Source organism: Pseudophryne corroboree, chromosome 2, assembly GCF_028390025.1.
Source record: "Pseudophryne corroboree isolate aPseCor3 chromosome 2, aPseCor3.hap2, whole genome shotgun sequence".
NCBI lineage: Eukaryota > Metazoa > Chordata > Amphibia > Anura > Myobatrachidae > Pseudophryne > Pseudophryne corroboree.
Window position 1 is genome coordinate 382,695,080 of NC_086445.1, and position 26,630 is coordinate 382,721,709.

Genomic DNA, 26,630 nt, shown 5'->3' on the forward strand with positions numbered 1-26,630 from the left:
ATAGTCAAATTGAAGATGTCACTGTTGAAGTACACCAGGATGAGGATATGGGTGTTGCTGGCGCTGGGGAGGAAATTGACAAGGAGGATTCTGATGGTGAGGTGGTTTGTTTAAGTCAGGCACCCGGGGAGACATCTGTTGTCCGTGGGACGAATATGGCCATTGACATGCCTGGTCAAATTACAAAAAAAAATCAACTCGTCGGTGTGGAATTATTTTAACAGAAATGCGGACAACATTTGTCAAGCCGTGTGTTGCCTTTGTCAAGCTGCAATAAGTAGGGGTAAGGACGTTAACCACCTAGGAACATCCTCCCTTATACGTCACCTGGAGCGCATTCATCAGAAGTCATTGACAAGTTCAAAAACTTTGGGTGACAGCGGAAGCAGTCCACTGACAACTACATCCCTTCCTCTTGTAACCAAGCTCCTGCAAACCACACCACCAACTCCCTCAGTGTCAATTTCCTCCTTAGACAGGAAAGCCAATAGTCCTGCAGGCCATGTCACTGTCAAGTCTGACGAGTCCTCTCCTGCCTGGGATTCCTCCGATGGATCCTTGAGTGTAACGCCTACTGCTGCTGGCGCTGCTGTTGTTGCTGCTGGGAGTCGGTCGTCATCCCAGAGGGGAAGTCGGAAGACCACTTGTACTACTTCCAGTAAGCAATTGACTGTCCAACAGTCCTTTGCGAGGAAGATGAAATATCACAGCAGTCATCCTGCTGCAAAGCGGATAACTCAGGCCTTGGCAGCCTGGGCGGTGTTAAACGTGTTTCTGGTATCCACCGTTAATTCACAGGAAACTAGAGATTTGCTTGAGGTACTGTGTCCCCGGTACCAAATACCATCTAGATTCCATTTCTCTAGGCAGGCGATACCGAGAATGTACACAGACCTCAGAAAAAGAGTCACCAGTGTCCTAAAAAATGCAGTTGTACCCAATGTCCACTTAACCACGGACATGTGGACAAGTGGAGCAGGGCAGACTAAGGACTATATGACTGTGACAGCCCACTGGGTAGATGTATTGTCTCCTGCAGCAAGAACAGCAGCGGCGGCACCAGTAGCAGCATCTCACAAACACCAACTCGTTCCTAGGCAGGCTACGCTTTGTATCACCGCTTTCCAGAAGAGGCACACAGCTGACAACCTCTTACGGAAACTGAGGAACATCATCGCAGAATGGCTTACCCCAATTGGACTCTCCTGGGGATTTATGACATCGGACAACGCCACCAATATTGTGCGTGCATTACATGTGGGCAAATTCCAGCACGTCCCATGTTTTGCACATACATTGAATTTGGTGGTGCAGAATTATTTAAAAAACGACAGGGGCGTGCAAGAGATGCTGTCGGTGGCCCGAAGAATTGCGGGCCACTTTCGGCATTCAGCCACCGCGTGCCGAAGACTGGAGCACCAGCAAACACTCCTGAACCTACCCCGCCATCATCTGAAGCAAGAGGTGGTAACGAGGTGGAATTCAACCCTCTATATGCTTCAGAGGATGGAGGAGCAGCAAAAGGCCATTCAAGCCTATACAGCTACCTACGATATAGGCAAAGGAGGGGGAATGCACCTGACTCAAGCGCAGTGGAGAATGATTTCAACGTTGTGCAAGGTTCCCCTCATCAGGCTTTTGCAGAAGAGGCAATACATCTACCCAGTGATTGAAGGAGGAGCTAAAACAGAGCAATTCCGCTAGGCATGTGGGACTTGTGGATGGAGCCCTTAATTCGCTTAACCAGGATTCACGGGTGGTCAATCTATTGAAATCAGAGCACTACATTTTGGCCACCGTGCTCGATCCTAGATTTAAAACCTACGTTGGATCTCTCTTTCCGGCAGACACAAGTCTGCAGAGGTTCAAAGACCTGCTGGTGAGAAAATTGTCAAGTCAAGCGGAACGTGACCTGTCAACAGCTCCTCCTTCACATTCTCCCGCAACTGGGGCTGTGAGGAAAAGGCTAAGAATTCCGAGCCCACCCGCTGGCGGTGATGCAGGGCAGTCTGGAGCGAGTGCTGACATCTGGTCCGGACTGAAGGACCTGCCAACGATTACTGACATGTCGTCTACTGTCACTGCATATGATTCTGTCACCATTGAAAGAATGGTGGAGGATTATATGAGTGACCGCATCCAAGTAGGCACGTCAGACAGTCCGTACGTATACTGGCAGGAAAAAGAGGCAATTTGGAGGCCCTTGCACAAACTGGCTTTTTTTACCTAAGTTGCCCCCCCTCCAGTGTGTACTCCGAAAGAGTATTTAGTGCAGCCGCTCACCTTGTCGGCGTACGAGGTTACTTCCAGAAAATGTGGAGAAGATGATGTTCATCAAAATGAATTATAATCAATTCCTCCGTGGAGACATTCACCAGCAATTGCCTCCAGAAAGTACACAGGGACCTGAGATGGTGGATTCCAGTGGGGACGAATTAATAATCTGTGAGGAGAGGGATGTACACAGTGAAAGGGGTGAGGAATCGGACGATGAGGAGACATCTTGCCAGCTTAGTCACACAGCGACCTTGGTGCACCTCTTTTTTTCTTTGCATCATGTGCTGTTTGGGGACTATTTTTTAAATCTGCCATCCTGTCTGACACTGCAGTTCCACTCCTAGATGGGCCAGGTGTTTGTGTCGGCCACTTGGGTCGCTTAGCTTAGTCACACAGCTACCTCATTGCACCTCTTTTTTTCTTTGCATCATGTGCTGTTTGGGGACTATTTTTTAAATCTGCCATCCTGTCTGACACTGCAGTGACACTCCTAGATGGGCCAGGTGTTTGTTTCGCCCACTTGGGTTGCTTAGCTTAGTCACACAGCGACCTTGGTGCACCTCTTTTTTTCTTTGCATCATGTGCTGTTTTGGGACTATTTTTTTAAGTGCCATCCTGTCTGACACTGCAGTGCCACTCCTAGATGGGCCAGGTGTTTGTGTCGGCCACTTAGGTCGCTTAGCTTAGTCATTCAGCGACCTCGGTGCAAATTTTAGGACTAAAAATAATATTGTGAGGTGTGAGGTGTTTAGAATAGACTGGAAATGAGTGGAAATTATGGTTATTGAGGTTAATAATACTATGGGATCAAAATGACCCCCAAATTCTATGATTTAAGCTGTTTTTGAGGTTTTTTGTAAAAAAACACCCGAATCCAAAACACACCCGAATCCGACAAAAAATTTTCAGGGAGGTTTTGCCAAAACGTGTCCGAATCCAAAACACGGCCGCGGAACCGAATCCAAAACCAAAACACAAAACCCAAAAAATGTCCGGTGCACATCACTAAATATACAGTATACACATATATATATATATATATATATGTGTGTACCGGGAGAGCTAGCAGCGCCACAGATGCAGTATCAAAAAGTAAAAAACACTAGTGCATGGACAATCGTGAAAATACGGTGTTTTTATAAATAATTACTAGAAAAGCACTCCCTGAGGGTTAACAGGGCGTCAGCTATTTACCTCAAATAAATTATGGTGCTGGTATAGGCACCTGTTGCTACGGGTTGTAAAGAAGGGATGAGGTATTTGGAGCGACCAATGGTGCTTAAAAGAATTTAGTAGGATCTGGTTGTTTATATAAATTCCAACAATTTATTAAGTTACAGCACTAGACAGAAAGGAGTATATGCAATTAAAAGTGCACACATATGAAAAAAGAATTCTTTTAAAAAGATGCAGAACATAAAATATGCCCATATGAAAAGATAAAAAATGGAATTAAAAATAGAAAACAGAAAAATCAAGACAAGGAATCAAATATAAAAAATACATGCATATAAAAATATTTTATCTAAAAAATATTTTTGGAGGATCAATTATAAAAGAGGAGTAAAAATATCTTAACTTGTAGTAAGTGAGGTAGAATCAAGGCAGCACCCAACGCGTTTCGTCCTATCTGGACTTCATCAAGGGGTCCAGATAGGACGAAACGCGTTGGGTGCTGCCTTGATTCTATCTCACTTACTACAAGTTAAGATATTTTTACTCCTCTTTTATAATTGATCCTCCAAAAATATTTTTTAGATAAAATATTTTTATATGCATGTATTTTTTATATTTGATTCCTTGTCTTGATTTTTCTGTTTTCTATTTTTAATTCCATTTTTTATCTTTTCATTTGGGCATATTTTATGTTCTGCATCTTTTTAAAAGAATTCTTTTTTCATATGTGTGCACTTTTAATTGCATATACTCCTTTCTGTCTAGTGCTGTAACTTAATAAATTGTTGGAATTTATATAAACAACCAGATCCTACTAAATTCTTTTAAGCACCATTGGTCGCTCCAAATACCTCATCCCTTCTTTACAAAATAAATATATATATATATATATATATATATATATAAAAATAACTAGATGGATATAGTGCCACTTGTAAATGTGGTATAGCGCAAACTTTAGTAATAAAACAATATAGGATACATCCTTATTTCTCGGGCGTCAGCTAACCCCAAAATAATATAGCAGTAAGTTGCATAGTTAAAAACATAGGGGGTTATTCAGGTTTGTTAGCAAACCAATAAAGTTAGCAATTGGGCAATACCATGTTGTACTGCAAGTGCGGCCGATGTAAAATGTGCAGAGAGAGTTAGATTTTGGGTGGGTTACTTTGTTTCTGTGCAGGGTAAATATTGGCTGCTTAATTTCTACACTGCAATTTAGAATTAAGTTTGAACACATCCCACCCAAATCTACAGTAGCTCTCTCTGCACATGTTACATCTGCCCCACCTGCAGTACAGCATGGTTTTGCCCAACTGCTAACTTTTTTGGTTTTCTAACAAACCTGAATAACCACATCGAGAGGGGTATTAGCGACCACTGGTGTCCCACCATAAACAGATTAATTTGCTATATGTTTTATGTTGGACACCAGTGGTCGCTAATAGCCCTCTCTACATATATATAATAAGTGTGATACAATTTACTGGTGGTCAGGATAACACCAACATCCCAACGATTAGAATGCCAGCAGGGGACGGGATAATTATTTTACCTCTCCCCTGCCCCCTATCCTAACCCTAACCTGCCTTGGGCGGCAGCTAGGGCTAAGATTTGGTGGATGGTGGCTAGGGCTAGGACACCGGGGGTGGCAGCTAGGGCTAAGACTCGGGGGTGGCGGCTAGGGCTAACCCCCCTTCTAGTGCCTAACCCCAACCTCCTTCCCCTGGACCCTAACAGTAACCAGATACTTACCTTCGGTAGTCGGGGTTGCAGCGCTGGGATTCCGAGTGGTGTCAAGATTCCTGGGGGGAATATATATATATATATATATATATATATATATTATATACACCTCTCTCCTCTCTTTACATATTCTGCTGTGCCCTTCGATGCGATTTCATCACTGTAACATGGCACATCCACTGCACTTTGGGAGGAAGCCATATCATCTATTTCTTGCGACTAAATGTGATCCATCAGATGTAAGTTCAAAATACTATTATTCCATGTAGCATCATTGGGGTCATAACAAAACAATCCTATCAATAAACATGTAAAAGTGCAATATAAAATGAATTACCATAATTCTGTGAAGAATTTACTTTTATAGAAAAATGAATGTTTATTGAATTGTAAAACATGACAACATTTCAAACAATGGACAGTACATTAACAAAGCAATTAAGATGTCAGTGGTGGAAAAAAGGGGAGTTAAAAGACAGAGTTAAGATTAGTCCTCCGACCATTCCCATGTACCTTGTTACAGAGAATTATCAAGTACACTTGCTAGTATTGTCATTTTTATAATTGCTAATACATATGACACCTTAAGGCAATGTTATACATACAATAATACAATATGGGAGTCATTATATGGAGGCGATATTATCATCTGGAACATGGATGGAAAACGTTTGACAGTTTAGTCTTTTCTGTGTTTCCCAACAGCCCTGAAGTGCCAGGTGCTGCCCAATTTTAGTCTTAAAGCATTCTGGGGCAAACTTACATTTGGGGGGAGATTTATCAAAGCTTGGAGAGGCATAAAGTGTAGAGAGAGTACTAACCAATCAGCTTCTGTCTTTTTACAGGCTGAGGGAGAGATGTACTAAGCCTTGGAGAGTGATAAAGTTGAGCGAGATAATGTACCAGCCAATCATTTTACAGGCTGTGTTTGAAAAATGACACTTAGAAGCCGATTGGCTGGTACTTTATCTCTCTCCACCTTATCTTTCTCTCCAAGCTTTGATAAATCTCCCCCTATGTACAGTAATTTCAAATGTAGGTTTTTTGCTTAACGACACAGGCCAGTAGGGTCATGCTATTTTTTGCTAATTATCTGTTACACAGGAATATGGTAAAGCAAAAACAATTACTTTCATGAAATACCCTGTGTGTGTCATTTATCTCCTTCCCCTTAAGCTATTTTGTGTACTATATATATATATGTTCTACAGCAAGGAAGTGGCATTGTCCTTCTAAATAACAAGCAATACCATACACAGCCTGCTAGGAATAAGGGTAGGCCATTCAGCCAAAGGCATTGTGTCCTGTCATTAAGCTCCACTTTTATTGGTGATCTCATATTCTGACATACTCATATTACATCTTTTCATTTATAGTAATGGGAGAACTGTTACAATGACAATCAATGAACTACCGACTGTGTGCTTTGCAGTGTATAAATACATAAAGTAAAAACAATCAACTTTATGGCTAAGGGTTTCTGCATAATAACGAGTGTTAGATTAATTAACTGACTGGAGGCAGAATTAATAAAAATAAAACATATAAATATATATATATATATATATACTTAAAGGAGAACACCCTTCAAGATAAATATTTGAATGCAATATCCCCCACTTATTGGGGTGGTTGTTTTATTTCATTCTTTTTATCTGTTGCCTTACTAAATAACTTTATGTGTTCCATGTTTTATAAATCAGTTGCTACTTGTTATTTTTTAAAATTTGTGGCAAAACGTGTGTGTATGAAACCACATTCACCTAAGGGTTTGGTTGACTGTTCTTACTCAAAGAACTATCTCCCTATTGTGCTTTTCCCCATTGTCTATGCAGGTTCTATTGACGAGAGAACCCCTAAAGGCATAAGTTAGGGTACAGGGCAAGGCTGAGAAAACAGCTCCTGTTTCTTCACATTATTAAAGAATTGTCTAAGGTCAAGCACTGGGACCTGTCAGCCATATGCACACGAGAGAACACCAGTGAAATAGATATAGAATATACACACACTCACGTTCAGAAAAAAAGATTAATGTTTGCATGGTTCTCCTTTAAGCAATTATTAACATGGATTGTACAGATTACCCATAGGTAATTTTAAGATCTCCATAAAGAATGTAATAATAGCAAAACAAAGAAATAAACCCCAAAAATGGGCAACATAGAATATTTAAAATATATGTATTTCTTATGGGGATAGACCAGCATTACTAGGCTTAACTGTCCAAAGCATTCTAAAATTGAGCAAATATATAAGAAAAAAGATTTAATAAGAAAATAAATATTATTGTCTAATTATAACATTTCATTTCTAAATTGTCAAACCAAGATTTTACATATATCACGCCTTTCTATACCCAATAAGCCAGATATAACATATTTGCAAGGAAAAAGTGGCTCTTGTTGCATTGAATGGGTTTTTTAAATAATACAGTTAGAAACGATCATACTTGGAAAAAAATATGAGCATTCAGGGAATGGAACATGTGCATCTACATGCATATTTGGAAGTATATATGCTAACATTTGTTAATACAAAAAAAAAACCCTTTAGAACTTCAGACAATACATTTTGTAACTTATTATATTTGTTTCCATTTGTCATCATTATATAATCATTTTTCAATGACAATAATATTTTCTCCTTGACACATAACATAAGAGGTGAACACTTGGGTAGAACACTCTTTGGTATGTTTTCGGGAACAGTATTAGTACTGTAGAAAATGTGTTTGTGGCTTCCTTTAAATTGTGGACAGTGCAAGAAATTTTTCATTGTGATATTGTGTGAAAATTGGTCAATGGTTTATATTTCATATTGTACAAATAATTTTATTAAATACGGTGCAATTGTGTATACAACAAATGATAATAAACACATAAACTGTACAATGCAGACAAACGCTTTGCATATACTGTATGTATGTAAATTTAGTAATACATACCAACATTTCTTGATACACATAGCTTACTACATGCAGATCATCATCACCCTCTTCCCATGCAACAGATGAGACATTGAACTAAAGAAAAGTAAGGAATTAAATACACAGACAACAAAGATGTGTCAACATTTTACAAGAAAAAAAAATCTGGAGGACATCCATTCAAAAGAAAAAAATCTCATACACAACCTGTATAAACATATAATAAACAAAGTAGATAACAAAGGTATTACACATACATAACATAGTAGTCACTTACAAAAATAAATTCAGCCTTGATTTTAACCAGTCAACTGGTTTTCTAGGCGCATAGCCTGTCATGTAGAGTTTTGTCATGGCAATGAATTGGGAATGTGTGTCTGATGTTGGGACACCAGCCCCACACAGGTTATATGGAAACATATGTTGTGCAATATTACTCATGTTATAACTTTGCTGATGTAAGAACACAATCGATCATGTCTGCTAATATACTTCGCCATCGTGGCAGGGCAAGCAGTTATGGTTTAACATGGAAATGTTTAGAGAGATAAGTAGTTGTTGTGAGACTAGCAGCACAGTTCTTTTCAACAGTTGGAGCAGCTCATATGTAAATCATTGTGAATATTTTGTAATTAAGCCACTGACACAATAAATCTGTCAAAAGCCAAATATGTTGATCCCATAAACGGATACAGGGCATTATGAACACAAACAGACAACAGAAAAACAAGAAATGTAATTCAACATTGCCAGCAGACACAGCCAAAGGGATTTAAGAAAAGAAAGCTTACCCGTTTATGCCAAATGAAATAGCTTCAGAATAGTATCATTTTTCCACTTAAGATGTCCAGGCGTACAGTAATATCATTTTGGTCCTGTATACATATCTTATGGAAGCATGTCCTATCTATACTAACTGTATACAGAACACCATCACTGCTCTCTTGTATCGAGTGGACAACTTAGAGGGTTTAGTAATTATTAGGTGAGAGGAACCCAATGCCATTGTGAAAAACTCTTCACACGAGAGACATGGAATAGGCAACTAATGACTTCAAAATCACTTGAAAGTTCTGATTCCACATAAAGTGGCTTTGTGTAAAATATGCCACAACCTAAGCAAGGCACCTTTAACATGTAAATTCTGGTTCCTGAAGGTTTTGTGTTTGGATTATGTAAGATTTAGTGTGGAAAGTAATAGTACTGGACTCTGCATGCTTACCTAAAATATTTTATGTACTTGTCCAGTTTTATCAAACAGGAAAATATCAAATCGTGATGTTCATTAACTACTTGCATTGCTGTTGCAAAAAGGGACACAGCAAACAACGTGCCCATGCTTAGCTAAATAAAACTGCAGGAACTGCCAGAGATGGGAATGACCTTAAAGTGGAGACAGACTTTTGCGAGGTGAACCAATAACCAGCCTGTCATTTCACTATTGAACTAGTGACATCACTGCGGCACCCAGCGAATAGATGGATCCTCAGGAACATTGGGTCAGCCCGCAGAAATCCTGCCTCCTCTGAGAGCGGGTGACAGGTACACTTTAATTTCAGCTTGTTAAAAACAGGAAGGACTTTAATTTTCAAAACAGAATTGCTGTAGGTAGTGGAAAACCTGTTAATCATAATATTATTTTTTATTATTATGAGGAGTCATTGATGAAAAATGAGCCTTAATTCAGGCCTACAAGGCCTACAGAGTTCTACGGACCCACCTTTCTAAAAAAACAAGTGGGTCTTGCTTACTGGGCAAGGCAAATGTTACCATTACCAGCAAGCCTGTGATATGTATAAAACACACACAAAAAGGAAAGGATAGGGGGGTCAAACACTAGTCACAGCCTACTCCCGCACTGGGTGTGTTTGACATATTTCCCTCTAGTAAATAACGCCAACCTGCGGAGCACAATATCTGTTGCCACACTTGACCAGTATTTAAGTCCTATTTACTATAGACATGTTTTAGAATAGCTGTTTGAAGGCTTCCTGATTCCCTGATTGCTTTCAGAACTAAGCCACCTGAAACATTCAAGTTCTAGAGGAACGCAATCCCTGCAAAAGGTCACAGACAGTGGTGCAAGCAGCCTTGTAAAAAAGGTTAGAGAAATCCATTATAGCGCAGTTTTACAGCGTCTAACTATAAATTACTTAATATTTGTGTGCTACAAAATAGAACTTAAACACATGGATTTCGCTGTAATTGGACTCTAAAGGGGGTAAGAGTAATTGTCAGCAGGCAAGGTATCAAGTGTACTTGTGAAGTATGTCATTCACATGAAGTGTCACAGTCACGTATAAGATATTAAAAAGGCATTCCATATCTGGTAGGGCATTCCATGGTCTGAGTTTAGCTGGTTACCCATGTGTCTTCTAGTGGAGGGAGGACATACACACTGAGTTTTATCCATCTTCAACACGTTGGTTTCGAAACAGCAAAGAGCCAGTGCATATTTTTCAAACACTGAAGTTAGGACAGTCTGGCGGGGATAAAATGCTCAAGTGTGCCAAGGGCTCAGTAAGTCACAATACCCTCGGGGGTCTGGCTATGATGTCTTACTCTTAGTGACTGGTTTGCCCCCGTTCATTATTGCAGATGCACTTGTGCTTTTACTTGGTGTCGCACGAGGCTTTGGCACTGTCTCTCCAACATCATGCAATGACGGCTCTCTGTACATGGCAACTGAAACGAAGAGCATACAAAACATATTAATGAGAAGAGTCCAAACTTCAAGAAATCTATACAGTCTATTCACTGCTCATAATAGAATATGATAGCTAGAGAGATTAACACATAGATACATAGACTTGTGCTCAGGGTCGGACTGGCCCACAGGGCACAGGGGAAACCCCCGGTGGGCCCCACTGCCGGAGGGCTCACCTCCTTACATTATACTGCACAGGACTATGGTGTATATTCTACAGTGCATTCCTGTTACTAATCTGGTACTTTATTATGCATGCAGTAGCAGTTTTTACTATATATATTTAACAAGGGGCCCACACAATGCACTCCCTAAGGTTAGCCCTCTGGAGATACCCCTAAGCATGGGTCTCTACCACTGCATCCCCCAGGTGGGCCCTTCATAATCCAGTCCGACACTGCTTCTGCTATATAAATGTAATACTGCCCTGATTCATACGTAAGAATTAAATCCTATTTTTTATGCCAAATGAGAATTGTTTTAAAGTCAATGAAAAATGGAAGGCAATTTTTACCTCCTGATTTGCATCATAACGAAAACTAAACAGCGTTTCCTCCAGGCTATAAAATATCTTATTACCAGATACTGTAATGTAATAACCAAAACAACATTTTCTGATTACACTGTAGAATATAGATAATACTACCATATGCCAGGGAGCTTTATCCCTACTGAATCTAGTAAATTCAATTACCTTTCATAACAGTGATGCCCAAAATGTGTTGCAATAATTATAAAATAATAAAAAATACAACAATGTACTGTATATGGATTTCTAACAATGAATATGAAGGCAGTTTTAGCACAGCATAGTACCGCCACTGTCCCTGCTGAATTTGCGGTAAGACAGCTCCTGCAATGTCCACCACCAGCACTACCTGGCAATGGCCACTGCAGGCTGCAAGGAATCTCTTAAATTTAGAGATCTACTTCCTCTGATAAATCAGCCCATGCTTCTCAGAACTGAGGAAAATTGTTTTAACAAACATAAGTAATGTTGATGGCTGGAAGACAAACTTTGCAAAAACTAGACAAAATCTGCAAAAACTTGGTAAATATATTAAGGATAATTTTAGTGTATGCTTTATTTGTACCAGGAGCCAGTAAAAAAAATAATTAAAAAAATAATAATAATAATAAATAAAACACACAAAATATTGAATTATTATGGACTGGTGAATTTCAACTAAAAAAATGTATAGTTTTGACCTTGCATTCTATAATCATATAATTTTGATTACATTTAAAGAGTGAATAATTATGAATGATCACTATTCAGTAATAATTATTGAATAATAAGTTATTATTAATGTCTTTATTTTTAGAGAATTTCATGTAGAATCAATGCAGTTAAATAAAATGTCCAGTTTTTGCTATTACTTTAATTATCATGACTACATTTTTATCATAATTTATAATTTTAATTATTTAATTGACTATTCTTTATTAGAAAAAGTGTATGCTAATAATAGCACAGATTTTGCAAAGAATATGTATCAAAACAAACATTTTGAATAGAGTTCTTAGTAGCATTCCTATATGCTTCCTAACATGAACATTCTAGGGGGGGTATGCAATTACCCATGGTCAATGACCACAGGTAATTGTATCGCTGGGGGCTATCCTATCAGCCCCAATGCGGCGCTCCTCCCCACAATGCCAACACTTATTGTGAATTATGCTTCGAGTGCCTCAGGCACCCGAACCATAATTCGTGACAAGTGGCCTGCTGGAGCAACGATATCGCATAGGATCTGGGACTTATCCCCAGTCCCATGTGTTTTCGCACAATTGCGGGTCTATTTGCGGGTGATCAAAATGGACTCTACTTGTATACCGCGATATCTGGTCATTTTGATCCACCGAAAACTGATCACACTTAGGTATTCAATTAGCTGCAATAACAGACTTTTGAGGTGAAAATACAGACTTTTCCCGCAAATCGTGATTACACCCTCTTCAATTAGCTGGGAAAATTTATCGGTGATAATTGTTTCCCAAATTTCACTTCACCTACTCTGTGCAAGTGAATAGTTGGGAAAAATCCCCATTTTAAAGTAGAAATGTTTGGATTTGGTTCAGAACCCCTGGAACACCCCCCTTAATGACTAATTAGGCATGATGAAGATTTTCATTATTTTTAATTGGCCAACAAATACATGTCATTTTTGGGGTGAAAAAGTGCAAAGTGGTGGAATTTGGGACTCAAGGTGTGGGGCAGGTATATCGGGGTGCTTTATGAGTGGGACAAGTGTTTTTAGACTTGCAGGTGGGAGTAATCAGTTCTTTTTCCACTGTATTAGTACCCTAAAATAACTTAAATATATATAGGTACTTATACCCATTTTCATGTACCCCTAATTTAATAAGAGCATTGATTTTGTACAAAAAACTTGCTTTCTATACTATCTAACATCCATTTCACACAATTTAAGTCCCCAAAAACTTTTTAAAGTGATCTCTAATACACTTCTCTTCTGTGATCCTCTGTTAGTTTGTCAATTTTTGGGGTACAGGCTGATTTCCCCATTTTCACCTACACTTTTCAAATTATAAATTCTGTAGAGTATGTCCCAGAGTGCAATGTTTTAATTATTACAGTCTGGGCATTAAAATTAAGCTGGTATGCATGTTAATTACATTATAAATGTTGTGTAGCTTTATTTCTGTATTATTACATTATTTGTAACATCTGTTAAAACTATTCATAGATAGGAGCAAGCTACCTTAATCTGTGTCATCTGCTTTTCTTAATAAATTAACTGTAAGCAAAAACCGGATACATTCCAAATTAAAGTTCAACAGAGTTCAACGGAGGAGAAGACCAGTATGTTTTTGAACTGTGGGAGAAGCAAGGTCACTGACAGGAAACCCACACAGGCACGGGGAGGCCATATATAGTTCATTCAGATGGCACCATGGTCGGATTTTAACCCAAGGCCCCGATGCACTGAGGCAGCAATACTACCAATTTAAACAATATTCAACCTGTCTGCTCATGTCTACTATTTCTCCAATGCCCTTTTAGGTTACATTGTAACATTGTTACATTGTAAATGAATCACTTCTATGTGTATCAAAAGTGGCAGGATTTATCAAATGTTGGAGATAAAGTGTAAACCTATCAGCTTCTAGCTGTCATTTGTCAAACACAGCCTGTAAAATGAAAGTTAGAACTGATTGGTTGGTACTATATCTCTCTCCAAGCTTTAATACATCTCCCTCAAGTCATGCACAACAACAGCTGTACTAAAACATGATACAGCTGAGAATAACAACTTTAGCTTTCCCAGCTAATGCAAATTGTATATCCTCTGCTGATGAACCTTAAGGTTATATACAATCAGGATGAAAACAATGTTGGCGGTGGCAGTGGTGTGATTGTGGTGGTGAGATAAGATGGCCAGTGTCTTCTGTTCCCTCCTGTGGGTGGCATTCTGGACCATTTAACTGCCTGATAGGAAAGAGGCAGAGTACCACAGGTGAAGTGGGAAAGATGTATCCCTATGATATAATACATTTTAATACAATACCTTATACATGTGTATACAATCATATAAGCCACTTCCAGGGATGAAGATGAAAGTGAGTCAGGGTTAAAGTAACAGAAAACTATTGACATTGATTTATACTTGTAAGAAACATGAATGACATGACAAATCCAATAACTACTCAAGAATGTAACATTTGCAATCATTACTAATACCATATAAATCTAATAGTTATTGAAAGTTTCAAATGACTTTTTCCCTCAAGGACACAATGTTGGACTGAGCTATTTCTCTGGACATATTGTTACTTTAACGTTTCGGTCTCCTGATTAATTAGAAGCATAATTTAAAAGACACATTGACCTACAATGACACTTCTGAGGATATGACACACATAGAATTTATTATATTGTGGTGCCGTTTATGGAAAACTCTTATTGGGTCACAATACATCTAAAGTATAAGATCAAATATTATTTTATGTGATGTAATATCAGAATGGCGGAATGGGATAGCTGGACTTTAGGTAATAGTACAGTATATGTAAATATTATTTTGCAACATATACACTACATTATCCAACATAATTAGCACAGTGTTTAAAGAGTTTCTGAGTAATTGTGGCAAATGTATTACTTTCATCATTTTGGTGAGCGCTGTGACAATATGAGCGAAGCATCTCCGCTAACTGTGTTGATAAAGTGTCTTAGTTATGACCCGAACAGTCTCAGCACATACATTAGGTGCAAGTTACAGTTGATAATGATCAATATATTTTCGCTCTGATTACATCTATTGGATACTGTAGACACAGTGACTCCTCATCGTTAGTTTTAATATAATGGAATCACATTTCTAAATGGCTTATTGTGGGTTTTTTATGTGTTTTCATGCACTTAAAAAAAATAAAAATATATATATATATATATATATATATATATTAACTTTAATTCTATAATGCAATTTTACATGCATGTAAAATACACATTAAAACTGCATTGCCATTTCTTGTCACGTGATTTGAATGTGTTTAGAATACAGTTAATATAAAATGAACATGAATTATCAAATTAGAATAGTTTGGTAAGTGTCCTAAGCTTGAGTCTCTTAGATATACTAAATGCTCTGCTAAGCGTCAGTAAATGAAGTAAATGGGGAAAAATCTTGTCACATTTTTATTTCTATAATATGTCTTAACTTCTCATTTGTTTGGAATGTCTATTCATATACAGCACATGGCCAGTTTTTTTTTTTTGTAAGGTTATACATCAAAGTATGCTAAAAACAAATCCCAATAGGCATGTAAAAATATATTGGCAAGGTGATGTGTCAAAGAATTGAGAAAATCTAGAGGCTAAATATTTAGTTAAAATTGCCCCTGTATTTCCAAAGGACCTTTTCTTCCAACTGTGAGTAAAAATGACTGTATTTAAATAGTGATCTAAGTACGATTTTTTTAACCAGAAATATTAGTTATCTATTATCATCCATATTTAGGGGGGAAATAAATCAAGCCTTGTATAGAGCTAAAGAGAGAGATTAAGGGGCATATTTAATAAGCCTTGTATGGAGAAAAAGCGGATGGAGATATAGTACTTGCCAATCAGCTGCCATGTTATAACTGCCATGTTATAGCCTGTTTGAAAAATTACAGGAGCTGGTTGGTTGGTACTTCATCTCCGTCCACTTTATCTCTTTCCAAGGCTTAGTAAATAGACCCAGAAGTACCAACCAATCAGCTTCTTTAATTTTTCAAACACATCCTGTAAAGTGACTGGATCTGATTGGCTGGTACTTTCTCTCTCTCCACTTGATATTTCTCCAAGGTTTGATGCATCTCCCCCTCAGACACATGTGAAATACATAATTAGATCTCATTATTCATTTGGGAAATATTCACGAGTGAGCACGATTATTATTTTTATTTATTATTAGTTATTTTTATGAATTACTGTATGTTTAATAAGATGTATAATTTTGACAGACGAGCCTTGGCATGTAATGTATCATGTAAGCTTGGAACAGTTTAAATAGTACTGAAGTACAGTAGCTCTGTAAATTCAATAATGTGACTGAAGGTTATATAACTAGCTCAGTTTTGCAGGCATGCGGAGCTATCTTAAGCACCACAGTGTGTACTCTAAAGAGCTCATCTGTACTTTGCTTTTAACAAAAGAACCTCTGATTGTAGTGTTCCTTCTATGACATCTAGACATATACTGTACTCTCCAGACTAAGAGGTGAATTTACTTTGCCATAGTAATTTACCACTGGCTAATTAATTCCCTGGGGCTATTCAATAGTCCCTGAAGTCAGCCCACAGGCTACGATTAATGGGGTATCTGGCTCAAACCCCCCCTCCTTCATGTTTAATAGCCGGTTTCTGTGAGCCGTGGCAGGGAAAACCTATTAAAACCTATAATACGAAAATATATATTTTAAAAATATTTATTGATAAACTTACATAGACAAATATTCTAAACATGAATATGCCAATATTTTAACAAATCAGGCCCCAGTTACAAACTTAGTAAGTGCATAGTACATTGGGTCTATACAGTATGTATACAAATATCTATGAATATTTTGTTGTGCACAATCGTATTTCATATTAATTGGCCAATGGGTCTTAACAGGTTAACACATACAGTAGGTCCAGGAAATTATCACCCCTATGGGCAGTTTCTGACTAGAATAGGTCGGAAGGGGTTCCGACCTATTCAATACGGGCAAATACGACAAGTCGGGAAACCTAACTTGTCGGAATGCTGTCGGAAAGCAGGTGGATCGGCGGAATACCAGCCGATCCGCCTGCTGCTGTCGGAAACAGGGCCAAATCTGACAGGTTTTGGCCCCCTTTCCGAAAAACTCAATCCGACTTGTAAACAAGTCGGATTGAGGTGAGGAGACGGTGAGCGGTGCAGCGGGCTACGGGGAGCGGAGATGAGATGTACCTTGACGGTCGTTCCCCAGCCATGCACTTCTCTCTCTGCAGTGCCTCCCCCGCCGCCGCAGACATCACCCACGCTGCCAGCTCCGGGCGCCAATCTCAGCACCTCTGCCTGCCGCCACACTGTTCCCCCTGCCGGCCGCCACTCACTGTTCCCCCCGGCGCTGCGGTCAGCGCGCCTGGCAGCGGCAGGACAAGACACAGGGAACGACTAAATCCGACAGTCGGATTCGGCCGCTCTTTGAATAGGGGTTGTCGGGTCCATTCCGACAACTGCATGTCGGAATGGACCCGACTCTTTTTGAATATACCCCTATGTGTTGATGCCCAAAAACACCTAATATAACAGGTGAAAAAAATGGTTGTAATTGAATAGCCCAAAGCAAAAAAAGCTTGAGGCTTCCCCCGTTTTTTGCCCCCGTTAAATTATTAGGACTAACAGAATTCCCCCCTTAATGTTTACAGTCTCATAGTTGTAATATAATATCTCCTGTCAAAGTTTTGCTCTTTCTCTGTTAGCTTTTATATTTAATGTGTAATGTTACAAGATTCTTGAGCTTAATACAGACTTATTACTTAATACTTCTATGTTGTTCAAGGTAATAAAGAGTTTTGAAAGGCAGATAATGATTTGTAATAGAGCAGCTAAGGTGGATGCTAAAGTGATACTGAACTTGCTCTTTAATAAAAGAAAACTCTTTTTTGTCAATGCATCTTTAAATATCGATCTTATATTCCTACCACTTAAAGTGCAAAAGGAACACATTGTGATAATTAGGTAAGACCGCATTAACTAACTCATGACCACAAAATGTGTAATCCGTCCTGCAGAGGAGGATTTCCAAATCTTTGTGGGTATATGTTTTTTTTTATATGCCCAGGTGTTATTAGTAAATAATATTTGTGAATGGAAATCAGGATATTGAACCCATCTGCAAGAAGTAAAGTATCCCCAGCAATACTTTTATTTTGATCACTTTCCTGTGACCTGTCCAGGAGATCGTGAGATGTTTCTATTTCTCAGATTCCCTCTTACAGTACTGCTTAGAAATGTAGCTCAATCAGTTGGGGCAGATCGCTTGAGATATTAATACCCACATATTTTATATGAGACGGCATCCACTGAGCAGGGAAATTTGATTTGCAAAAAGGGAACTCCGTAGGGGTAGCTGACATAATTAAAACTTCAGAAAGAATTGCTGACCTTAACAAGTAGAGAGATGACCAAAAGCCATAAATTCCTGCAGAATCTTAGGCATTCAAATATATAGGTTCACAATGGAAATAAAAAAACAAAGGGAAATGAGGCAAACTCCATAAGCCGACTAATATTGAAAGTTAACTTTGACTCTATTTTATTTAAAATGGAATAATATCTCCAGGAAGAGAACTATACATAAATGTATTATTCATTTTTTTAATATGTAGGCAAGATTTCTGTAGTATATAAACATAATTACTTCAAATTCAAAGAAATAATCCATTCAGCATTGTGTTGAAAGGAACATGCATTAGAAGTCAAATTTAATCTGCTTCAAGTGGTGTGTATTTTATGTTTAGCCACCACTGTATAATCTCACAAACAGTCTAGAAGGTGCTGTTGCTGTATATGTTTTACATATATAGAACCCAATGGATTGCGTACTACTCCGATGTTAGAAGACTGGTGCGTGTGCAGTATCTGTACTGTGCATAAGTCAGCCCTCTAACTGCGAGATCTCGGCCGGGGATGGGCAGCACACCTATTTTATGGGAGTGCTGAGGCCAGAGTCTGCATCTACTGATGCAGATTTCCTGACCTTGGCTACTGAGCTGCAAAGGCCATTCTGAGTAACCTCAAGGTTACTCAGCTGACCAATGGCCTGTCAGATGATCTGATGCTGTATTTTAGGATGCCGATCTTGGATCCACAATGTCAGCAGGAGTCATCTTTTTCCCTGCGGCAGCAACATATTTTTACATTGCTGCGTCCAAAGACCCAGCAGCAGCGATGCGTACTGCCCATAATGCACTCTTCAGTTGTTTTGTTTCAGATAGACATAGCCGTCTGTCCTGCTAGCTGACTTATATTAATCAGTGCTTTTTTTGGTGGTACTTAAGGGCCTTTTGGTCTATTTTTTCCAGAAACAGAAAGAAATAAATGAAATCATTTCAGAAATAAATAAAATGTCTCTGCGTACTTATCAGTAGTGTTGCACTTACTGTAACTTTAGGTGAGTACCGACATATAGATTTTTTAAGTATACTGTAAGTACTTTTTTCATACAAAAAAGCACTGATATACTTAAGTCCTTATCACTATAGCAGATTAAGTATGTACAAAATGAAAGCATTTGGGCATTTTATTTATATTTCCCGTTTTTGTGGGCAATTCAATTGTTATGGGTGCTACTATAAGTAATGTGGCATAATATGTCTAAGGATACTATTGTGCGATGTAACATGTATGAGAGGTACTAATGTGTAGTCTAATGTGTATAAGGGTACTACTGTGCAGCATTATGTGTACAGCATAAGGGTACTACTGTGTGGCGTAATTTGTATAATGGACACTACTGTGTGGCATAATGTGTATAAGGGTACTACTGTGTGGTGTACTGTATGTAAGGGGTACTACTGTGTGGAATAATGTGTATGAGGTGTACTACTATGTGGCACAATGTGTATAAGGAGTACTACTGTGTGGCATAACACGTATAAGGTATCAGGGTGGAGGTGTACAAAAAGGGTTTCGATGTGGGCCAACACATTTCACCTTCTTCTGAGAGTATGGGTTTGAGTGGCAGTGTGGCATGGAGGAGGTTCTTGGACCTGGTGTTGATTGTGTTGATATTAACTGGGGGTCAATCCACATCAAATGGTCCAGAATTCAATTAATTGGTTGATTGACAATTTAAAAAAATAAAATAACATTTTGTGTGTAATGATCCCTAATAGTTAATAGTCAGAAATCACCATTACTTTATTTATTTATTTATTTTAACTTCATTTGAAGTTGGCGGACATTTTTGTATCATGGCGTTTGATCATTTTCACTGTTGCGGACATTTGGGGTAAATGCAATATCTTAGCTCAGAAAAGTTATAGAAAGCTAGGATAAAAACTATTTTCAGCACATTTCAAGGTGCTACTTCTTTACCTCACTTCCTTATTACTGAAATTTAAGGCCAAAGTTAATTGTCAGATTTAAAAATAAATAAATATTTTTTTTTATTGTATTTCAGTGGGAAGGAATCAAATTTCAGAGCTGTAATTTTTGGTGGGAATATATGCTCAAAGATTTGCCAAACAAAGGTATCTATTTGGTCTATTTTGTTTATTAGAGCACCCTCTAAGGGGGAATGTAATAGGGTGTGAGAATTAGCAAGAGAGATTTTGGGAGTGTACTTCTGTTTTTTTAAAGTGCCAATCACTTGCAATACATGGCAAAACCAGGTTGATTTTGTAATGTAAATAATTGCCTCTTTGAAAAAAACAAGAGAACTTTCCCAAAATGTCTTACTTTCTGATTCTCACACCCTATTACATTCCCCCCCCCCCCCTAATATCTCTGGTGAGCGACCTGATAAAAATTCAAATTCAAAGAATACACACTACTCTATGAGGGGTAACTGTGAAAAAAAATGTAGTTTGATGCTAAAATTTTTTGATATTCCATTCTTTGTCATTTTTTTATATTCCATATTTTGATATTTGATATTGATATTTGCTCTTAGTGTAGCTTTGTTCGACATGGAATGGATTTGTTTGGCAAATCTTGAGTATATAACTATTTCCCCCCCCCCTCCCCCCCAAAAAAAAATGACAGTTCTGAATTTATTCCTTCATAATATCATAATAGAATGTTTTTGTAATTATTCCTTCCAAAAATAGACTTTTTTAAAAAAAAAATCTGACAATTAACTTTGGCCTTAAATTTCAGTCATAAGAAAGTGAAGTAGGGAAATATGAAAAAAGAATGTAGTTTGCTGAAAACAATATTTTTTTATCCCAGCTTTCTATGACTTTTCTGAGATGAGATATTGCATTTACCCCAAACATCTGCAACAGTGAAAAATGTCATACGCCATGATACAAAAATGGCGCAACCTTCATCTAAAGGAAAATAAAAATAAAGTAATGGTGGTTTCTGACTACTAACTTACAGGGGGTCATCACACACAAAAAATATATTTAAAAAAAATGGTCAAGCAACCAGGGCTGGACCACTCCACATGGATTGACCCTTTGTTGGTGAAACCATGTTGCTGTGTTTGTCTAGAAAATTGATCAATCCTAGACTGACAGCCAGCTTTGATTTATTATACACCACCACACTAACATACTGTGTAACCAACAAGCTCCACATTATTAGATGGATGTCACCCCTTAATCCACATATTTACCCAATATTGCACGTTAACTTACTGTTTGTTTATTGTGAGGTTGGGCAACCTTCATATTAGCAGCACCATCCAATTCACTAAATTACTTCAGTCCGCAGAGGACTGGAAATTAATTTTGTTTACTGAACAAGTTATTATTTTCACCAAGAGGGAATTAGTACCCCTTATTAGAATAAACACTGCCTTTCTGAGTAAGCTCCCAGAGAAGCATGTTCAATCAATTGGAAGAGCTGCTCAATGTATTAAGCCTTTGCCGATGTACAGTATTAATGGCACTATACTGGAAACTACTGAGGAGGAAATGGATCTAGGAGTCACTATTTCAGATGACTTAAAGGCAGGTAAGCAATGTAACAAGGCAATGAGGAAGGCTAGTCAGATGCTTGGCTGCATTGGGAGAGGAATCAGCAGCAGAAAGAAAGAAGTAATAATGCCACTGTATAGGTCATTGGTACGGCCTCATCTAGAATACTGTATTCAGTTCTGGAGGCCATATCTTCAAAAGGATATTAATACATTAGAAACTGTACAAAGGAGGGCAACTAAAATGGTGCATGGCCTACATCACAAAACATACCCAGAAAGACTGAGAAATCTCAATATGTATAGTTTGGAGCAGAGAAGGGAAAGGGGGGACATGATAGAAACTTTCAAATATATCAAGGGTTTTAACAAAGTCCAGGAGGGAAACATTCTCCAAATGAAGAGAAGCAATAGGACACGAGGACATGCACTGAGACTGGAGGGGGGGAGGTTCAGGGGAAATTTGCGGAAAAATTATTTCACAGAAAGGGTAGTGGACAAGTGGAATAGCCTCCCATCAGAGGTGGTAGAGGCTAAGACAGTAGAGCAATTTAAACATGCATGGGATAGACATAAGGATATCCTTACAAAGAAATAAGGATCAAATAAGGTTAGAGATAAAAATAATATAAAAAAAAAAAAAAGGGGCAGACTAGATGGGCCAAGTGGTTCTTATCTGCCGACAAATTCTATGTTACACACATGAGATTAACTACACTAAATATTGCATACAGTATCTTCTACATCTTATACCTTTTGTTTTATAAGTGTATTATGTTTACTGTTATATCCAATGTATTTTATCTTCTATTAAATCTAAACTTATATTCTTGTGCTTGTAATAATTTTTTGTGGCCTAAACATTTTACAATTTGTATGGAAGATAATTGTCACATTTTAAGATGCAGTTGTTCACTGTACATTTCAGATGTCTTGGATTCTAGCTTTTCTGCCTGGGTCATAATGATCCTTAGAACTGGAAAAATTATTTGGCCAGTGTGGATTTCATTAGTAAACTATGACCAAATATATTTAATGTACTGATTTTACTCAAGAACATGTGATCATATACTGTAACTTAACTATAAATGGCACAAGTCCTGCCAAATAAGGTTATATATTTGTGACTATATAATATATTAGTGACAAGTAAATGAAGATAAGCCCTTAACAGCCAAAATCAAGAAAATTTTATGAAAAATCCAGGAGATGGTCAACAAAATAGGTTTTGTTTTTCAAAATATCTGCATACAATATTATATCTCACCAGCCCAGGTATAGTTTCAGTTCAGACAGCGCACATTGGTCAGTACCCATTGCAGTTCTCTTGACCAGATGATATAACCTATCTGCAAACTGGAAATCATTATAGTCGAGGACAAATTCCAGTAGATATATTACTAATTTATACTGTTCAGAAAAATAATAAGAATATTCCCAATAAAATGTAATGAATTAGCATATAAGGCCATCTTATATATGGAACACCCCACTACTTGTTCAGAGATGTTCCCTGAGGACCTGTTCAAGAGACTCCATATACAACACAAATACAAGGGATAAGAGAACGACCTTGCCTAATTACATGAAGTATTAGGAGTGTGTTGTTGCATTACATTTATACTTACTGTAAGTTTAAAGAGCAATCATATCGCTATTGGAGTTACCAACCAGGGTTATGCGTTCACTCAAATTCAAGATCAAGCATTCATCTAATCCTTTGCACTGACGAGTTAATATAAATATTTATGTGATGTACAGTATTTGGAATATTAACATGAAAGTCCTTTGTTATTTTAATTCCTAAAAGTTGACGTAAGACAGTCAGTTTAATTTCCAACACATTATAACATTAGATTCTACACCTCCAGATCAGAGCAGTGAGGTCTCCGCTCTATTTTGAAAAATGTATGATATATCACATACTGTATTCTCTTTCTGCTTGATCATAACTGACAAATAGAATATTTATGAAAAATAATTGTTTTCAGAAACAAAATTAAAAGGGCACATACTGTATGTGATATACGTGCATGGTGTAGATATTCATACAATCATCTGAAATGTAATGAATAGCAATACAATAAATGGGCCTGTCATGTTTGTGTAAAAAAAAAGATATACAACTGAAGCATTTAAAATGCTAATGAACATACCCTAATATTCACTATTGGCAGATTACATAGTATCGGGTTAGAATCACTACACAAATAGAATAGTATGGAATACTGGAGAAATGTCAAATCTTATCTACAGTAGTTCATTATTTAGCTCCAATTGTTAGCAATATTTCCATGGATGTTAATAGGTGTACAGTATGTGTTACATGCTATGGCTATTAATAAAATGGTTGGACTGTGCCAGCACAGATTAGTGTATGTGTAACGTGCTCACCTTCCAATGGCTTGGGTAGAAAATGCGCTGCTGGTTTTGTTTTCTTCACTCTGTTTCCTTTCATAACTTGACCTTCTTTATTAAAACCTAAGAACCAGGCCCTACCGGATTCTTGTTGTCTGTATATCATAGATGAGTAGATGACATAATAATTCTCGAAAACAGACTCCTTAAACTTGCATTCCAGAGTAAAAAGTTCCTGGGTGAAAAGATAAATAAAATACATCAATCACGTATCATTGTTTTTAGAATGAAACAAAACATTTGATTAGTTGCTTTGAGTTAGAGTATTCTTGTTGTGTTCACCGGTCAGCCAGCAATAATGTTGTATTTTGATTACAATATAGCTAAATAACCGAAAGCTCACTAATAAGTAGCTAAATAACCAAATAAAATAGCTAAATAACCGAAAGCTCACTAATAAGTAGCTAAATAACCAAATAAAATAGCTAAATAACCGAAAGCTCACTAATAAGTGTGTGGGTTTTACAGAACCCTTCTTTTATAATTAATTATATATTATTATGTATATTGTATTTTATTTTATTATAAAATTAAGAATTGTGTTGATTTCTTGTTGCTTGGGCCACATGCTGAAACTTGTTATTTCAGACTACAGTATGTAGGTTATTTCATTTTGTTTCAGCAAGCCATGTAAAATAGTAGTATACATTCATAAAAGCAAACAATCAGAACAATAATTGACAACTTTAATAATATGGAGGGCTATACATGTTTGGATCCACGAAATAGGGACCAAATTAAGAATCTGAGGTATTCTTTTATATGATGTGACGTGAAACACGTCACATCACATCTTATGCACCACAAACACATACAGTAAAAGCTGAATGATTTGAAAAAGGGATGCAGTCACTTTACCTCCAATCATAATCCCGACGGACTATATACCGACACCCATTGACCGATGGTCGAAATCCCGACAAGGTCTAAATACCGACACGGACTAAATACCGACATGTAAAATACCGACAAGGTCTAAATACCGACATGTAAAATGCCGACAGGTCGAAATACCGACACAAGTTTTTCATGATTTTTTTCATTAAAACCGACTTGTTCATACTTTACCGTCCCAGTGGACCTGGAGGGGGAATAGAATAGTGTGCCGAGCGCTGCGAGGCACCGTGCCCGAAGCATGGCGAGCGCAGCGAGCCATGCGAGGGGACGCGGTACACTTTATATGGTGTCCATGTTGATTTATGTCGACATACACACAAAAAACCATCAAAAAATGCATGTCGGTATTTCGACCTGTCGGCATTTTACATGTCGGTATTTAGACCTTGTCAGTATTTTACATGTCGGTATTTAGTCCGTGTCGGTATTTAGACCTTGTCGGGATTTCGACCATCGGTCAATGGGTGTCGGTATATAGTCCGTCGGGATTATGATTGGCGGGATTTCATACCGATCCCTTGAAAAAGTATAATTCCATTTTGGATACAAAGTAAACTCACCATGGACAAACATATTTCTAGAACATATTTCCTGAACATACACATTATACTGTTCTGTACACACAATCAATGTTAGATATAGGATTACATCCAGCATATTGGATAAAATAATGCATAAAGAAATGTATGTGACTACAGAGGATATGAAATAAGTATAGCAGTATCAAGAGACAGACTATACATAAATATAGAAATAAAGGATCTTGAAAATAATTCCAGCACACTGTGTCAGTACTGTACATTTATAAAATCAGACTGGTCTGCCTACGTCTTATATTCATTACTAAATGAGGCAATATCCCAGATGTGAACAAGCCATTGTTGTTATATAGTTCAATTATAGAACTAATCATTGGTGTTTTACTAGTTCTAGTATAGATCTAGCCATTGGTGTTATACTAGTTCTGGTTTAAAAGTAGCCATTGGTGTTACAATAGTTCTGGTTTAGAACTACCTATTTGTGTTGTACTAGTTTTAGCCACTGGTGTTATACTAGTTCTGGTTTGAAATTAGCCATTGGTGTTATACTAGTTCTAGTATAGAACTAGCCATTGGTGTTAAACTAGTTCTGGTTTAGAACTAGACATTGGTGTTATACTAGTTCTGGTTTAAAACTAGCCATTGATGTTATACTAGTTCTGGTTTAGAACTAGCCATTGGTGTTATACTAGTTCTGGTTTAGGACTAGCCATTGGTTTTACACTAATGTAGTTCTAGTATGGAACTAGCCATTGGTGTTATATTACTGTAGTTCTAGTACAGAACTAGCCACTGGTGTTATACTACTGTACTGT

The 26,630-nt window shown here is 37.6% G+C and overlaps 1 protein-coding gene across 3 annotated transcripts in view; it reads right to left on the reverse strand.

The window, feature by feature from the left end:
- Positions 1 to 5,553: 5,553 nt before the first annotated feature.
- The window catches only part of FGF14 (fibroblast growth factor 14), a 900,283-nt gene continuing 879,206 nt past the window's right edge, over positions 5,554 to 26,630 (reverse strand). For all 3 annotated transcript variants that reach the window (XM_063953249.1, XM_063953250.1, XM_063953251.1), the window contains exons 4-5: positions 24,356 to 24,554; positions 5,554 to 10,810 (exon numbers count right to left, since the gene is read on the reverse strand). In XM_063953249.1, coding sequence (XP_063809319.1) covers positions 10,674 to 10,810; positions 24,356 to 24,554 — 336 coding nt within the window. In that variant the 3' untranslated portion in view covers positions 5,554 to 10,673. The remainder of the gene's footprint in view (positions 10,811 to 24,355; positions 24,555 to 26,630) is intronic.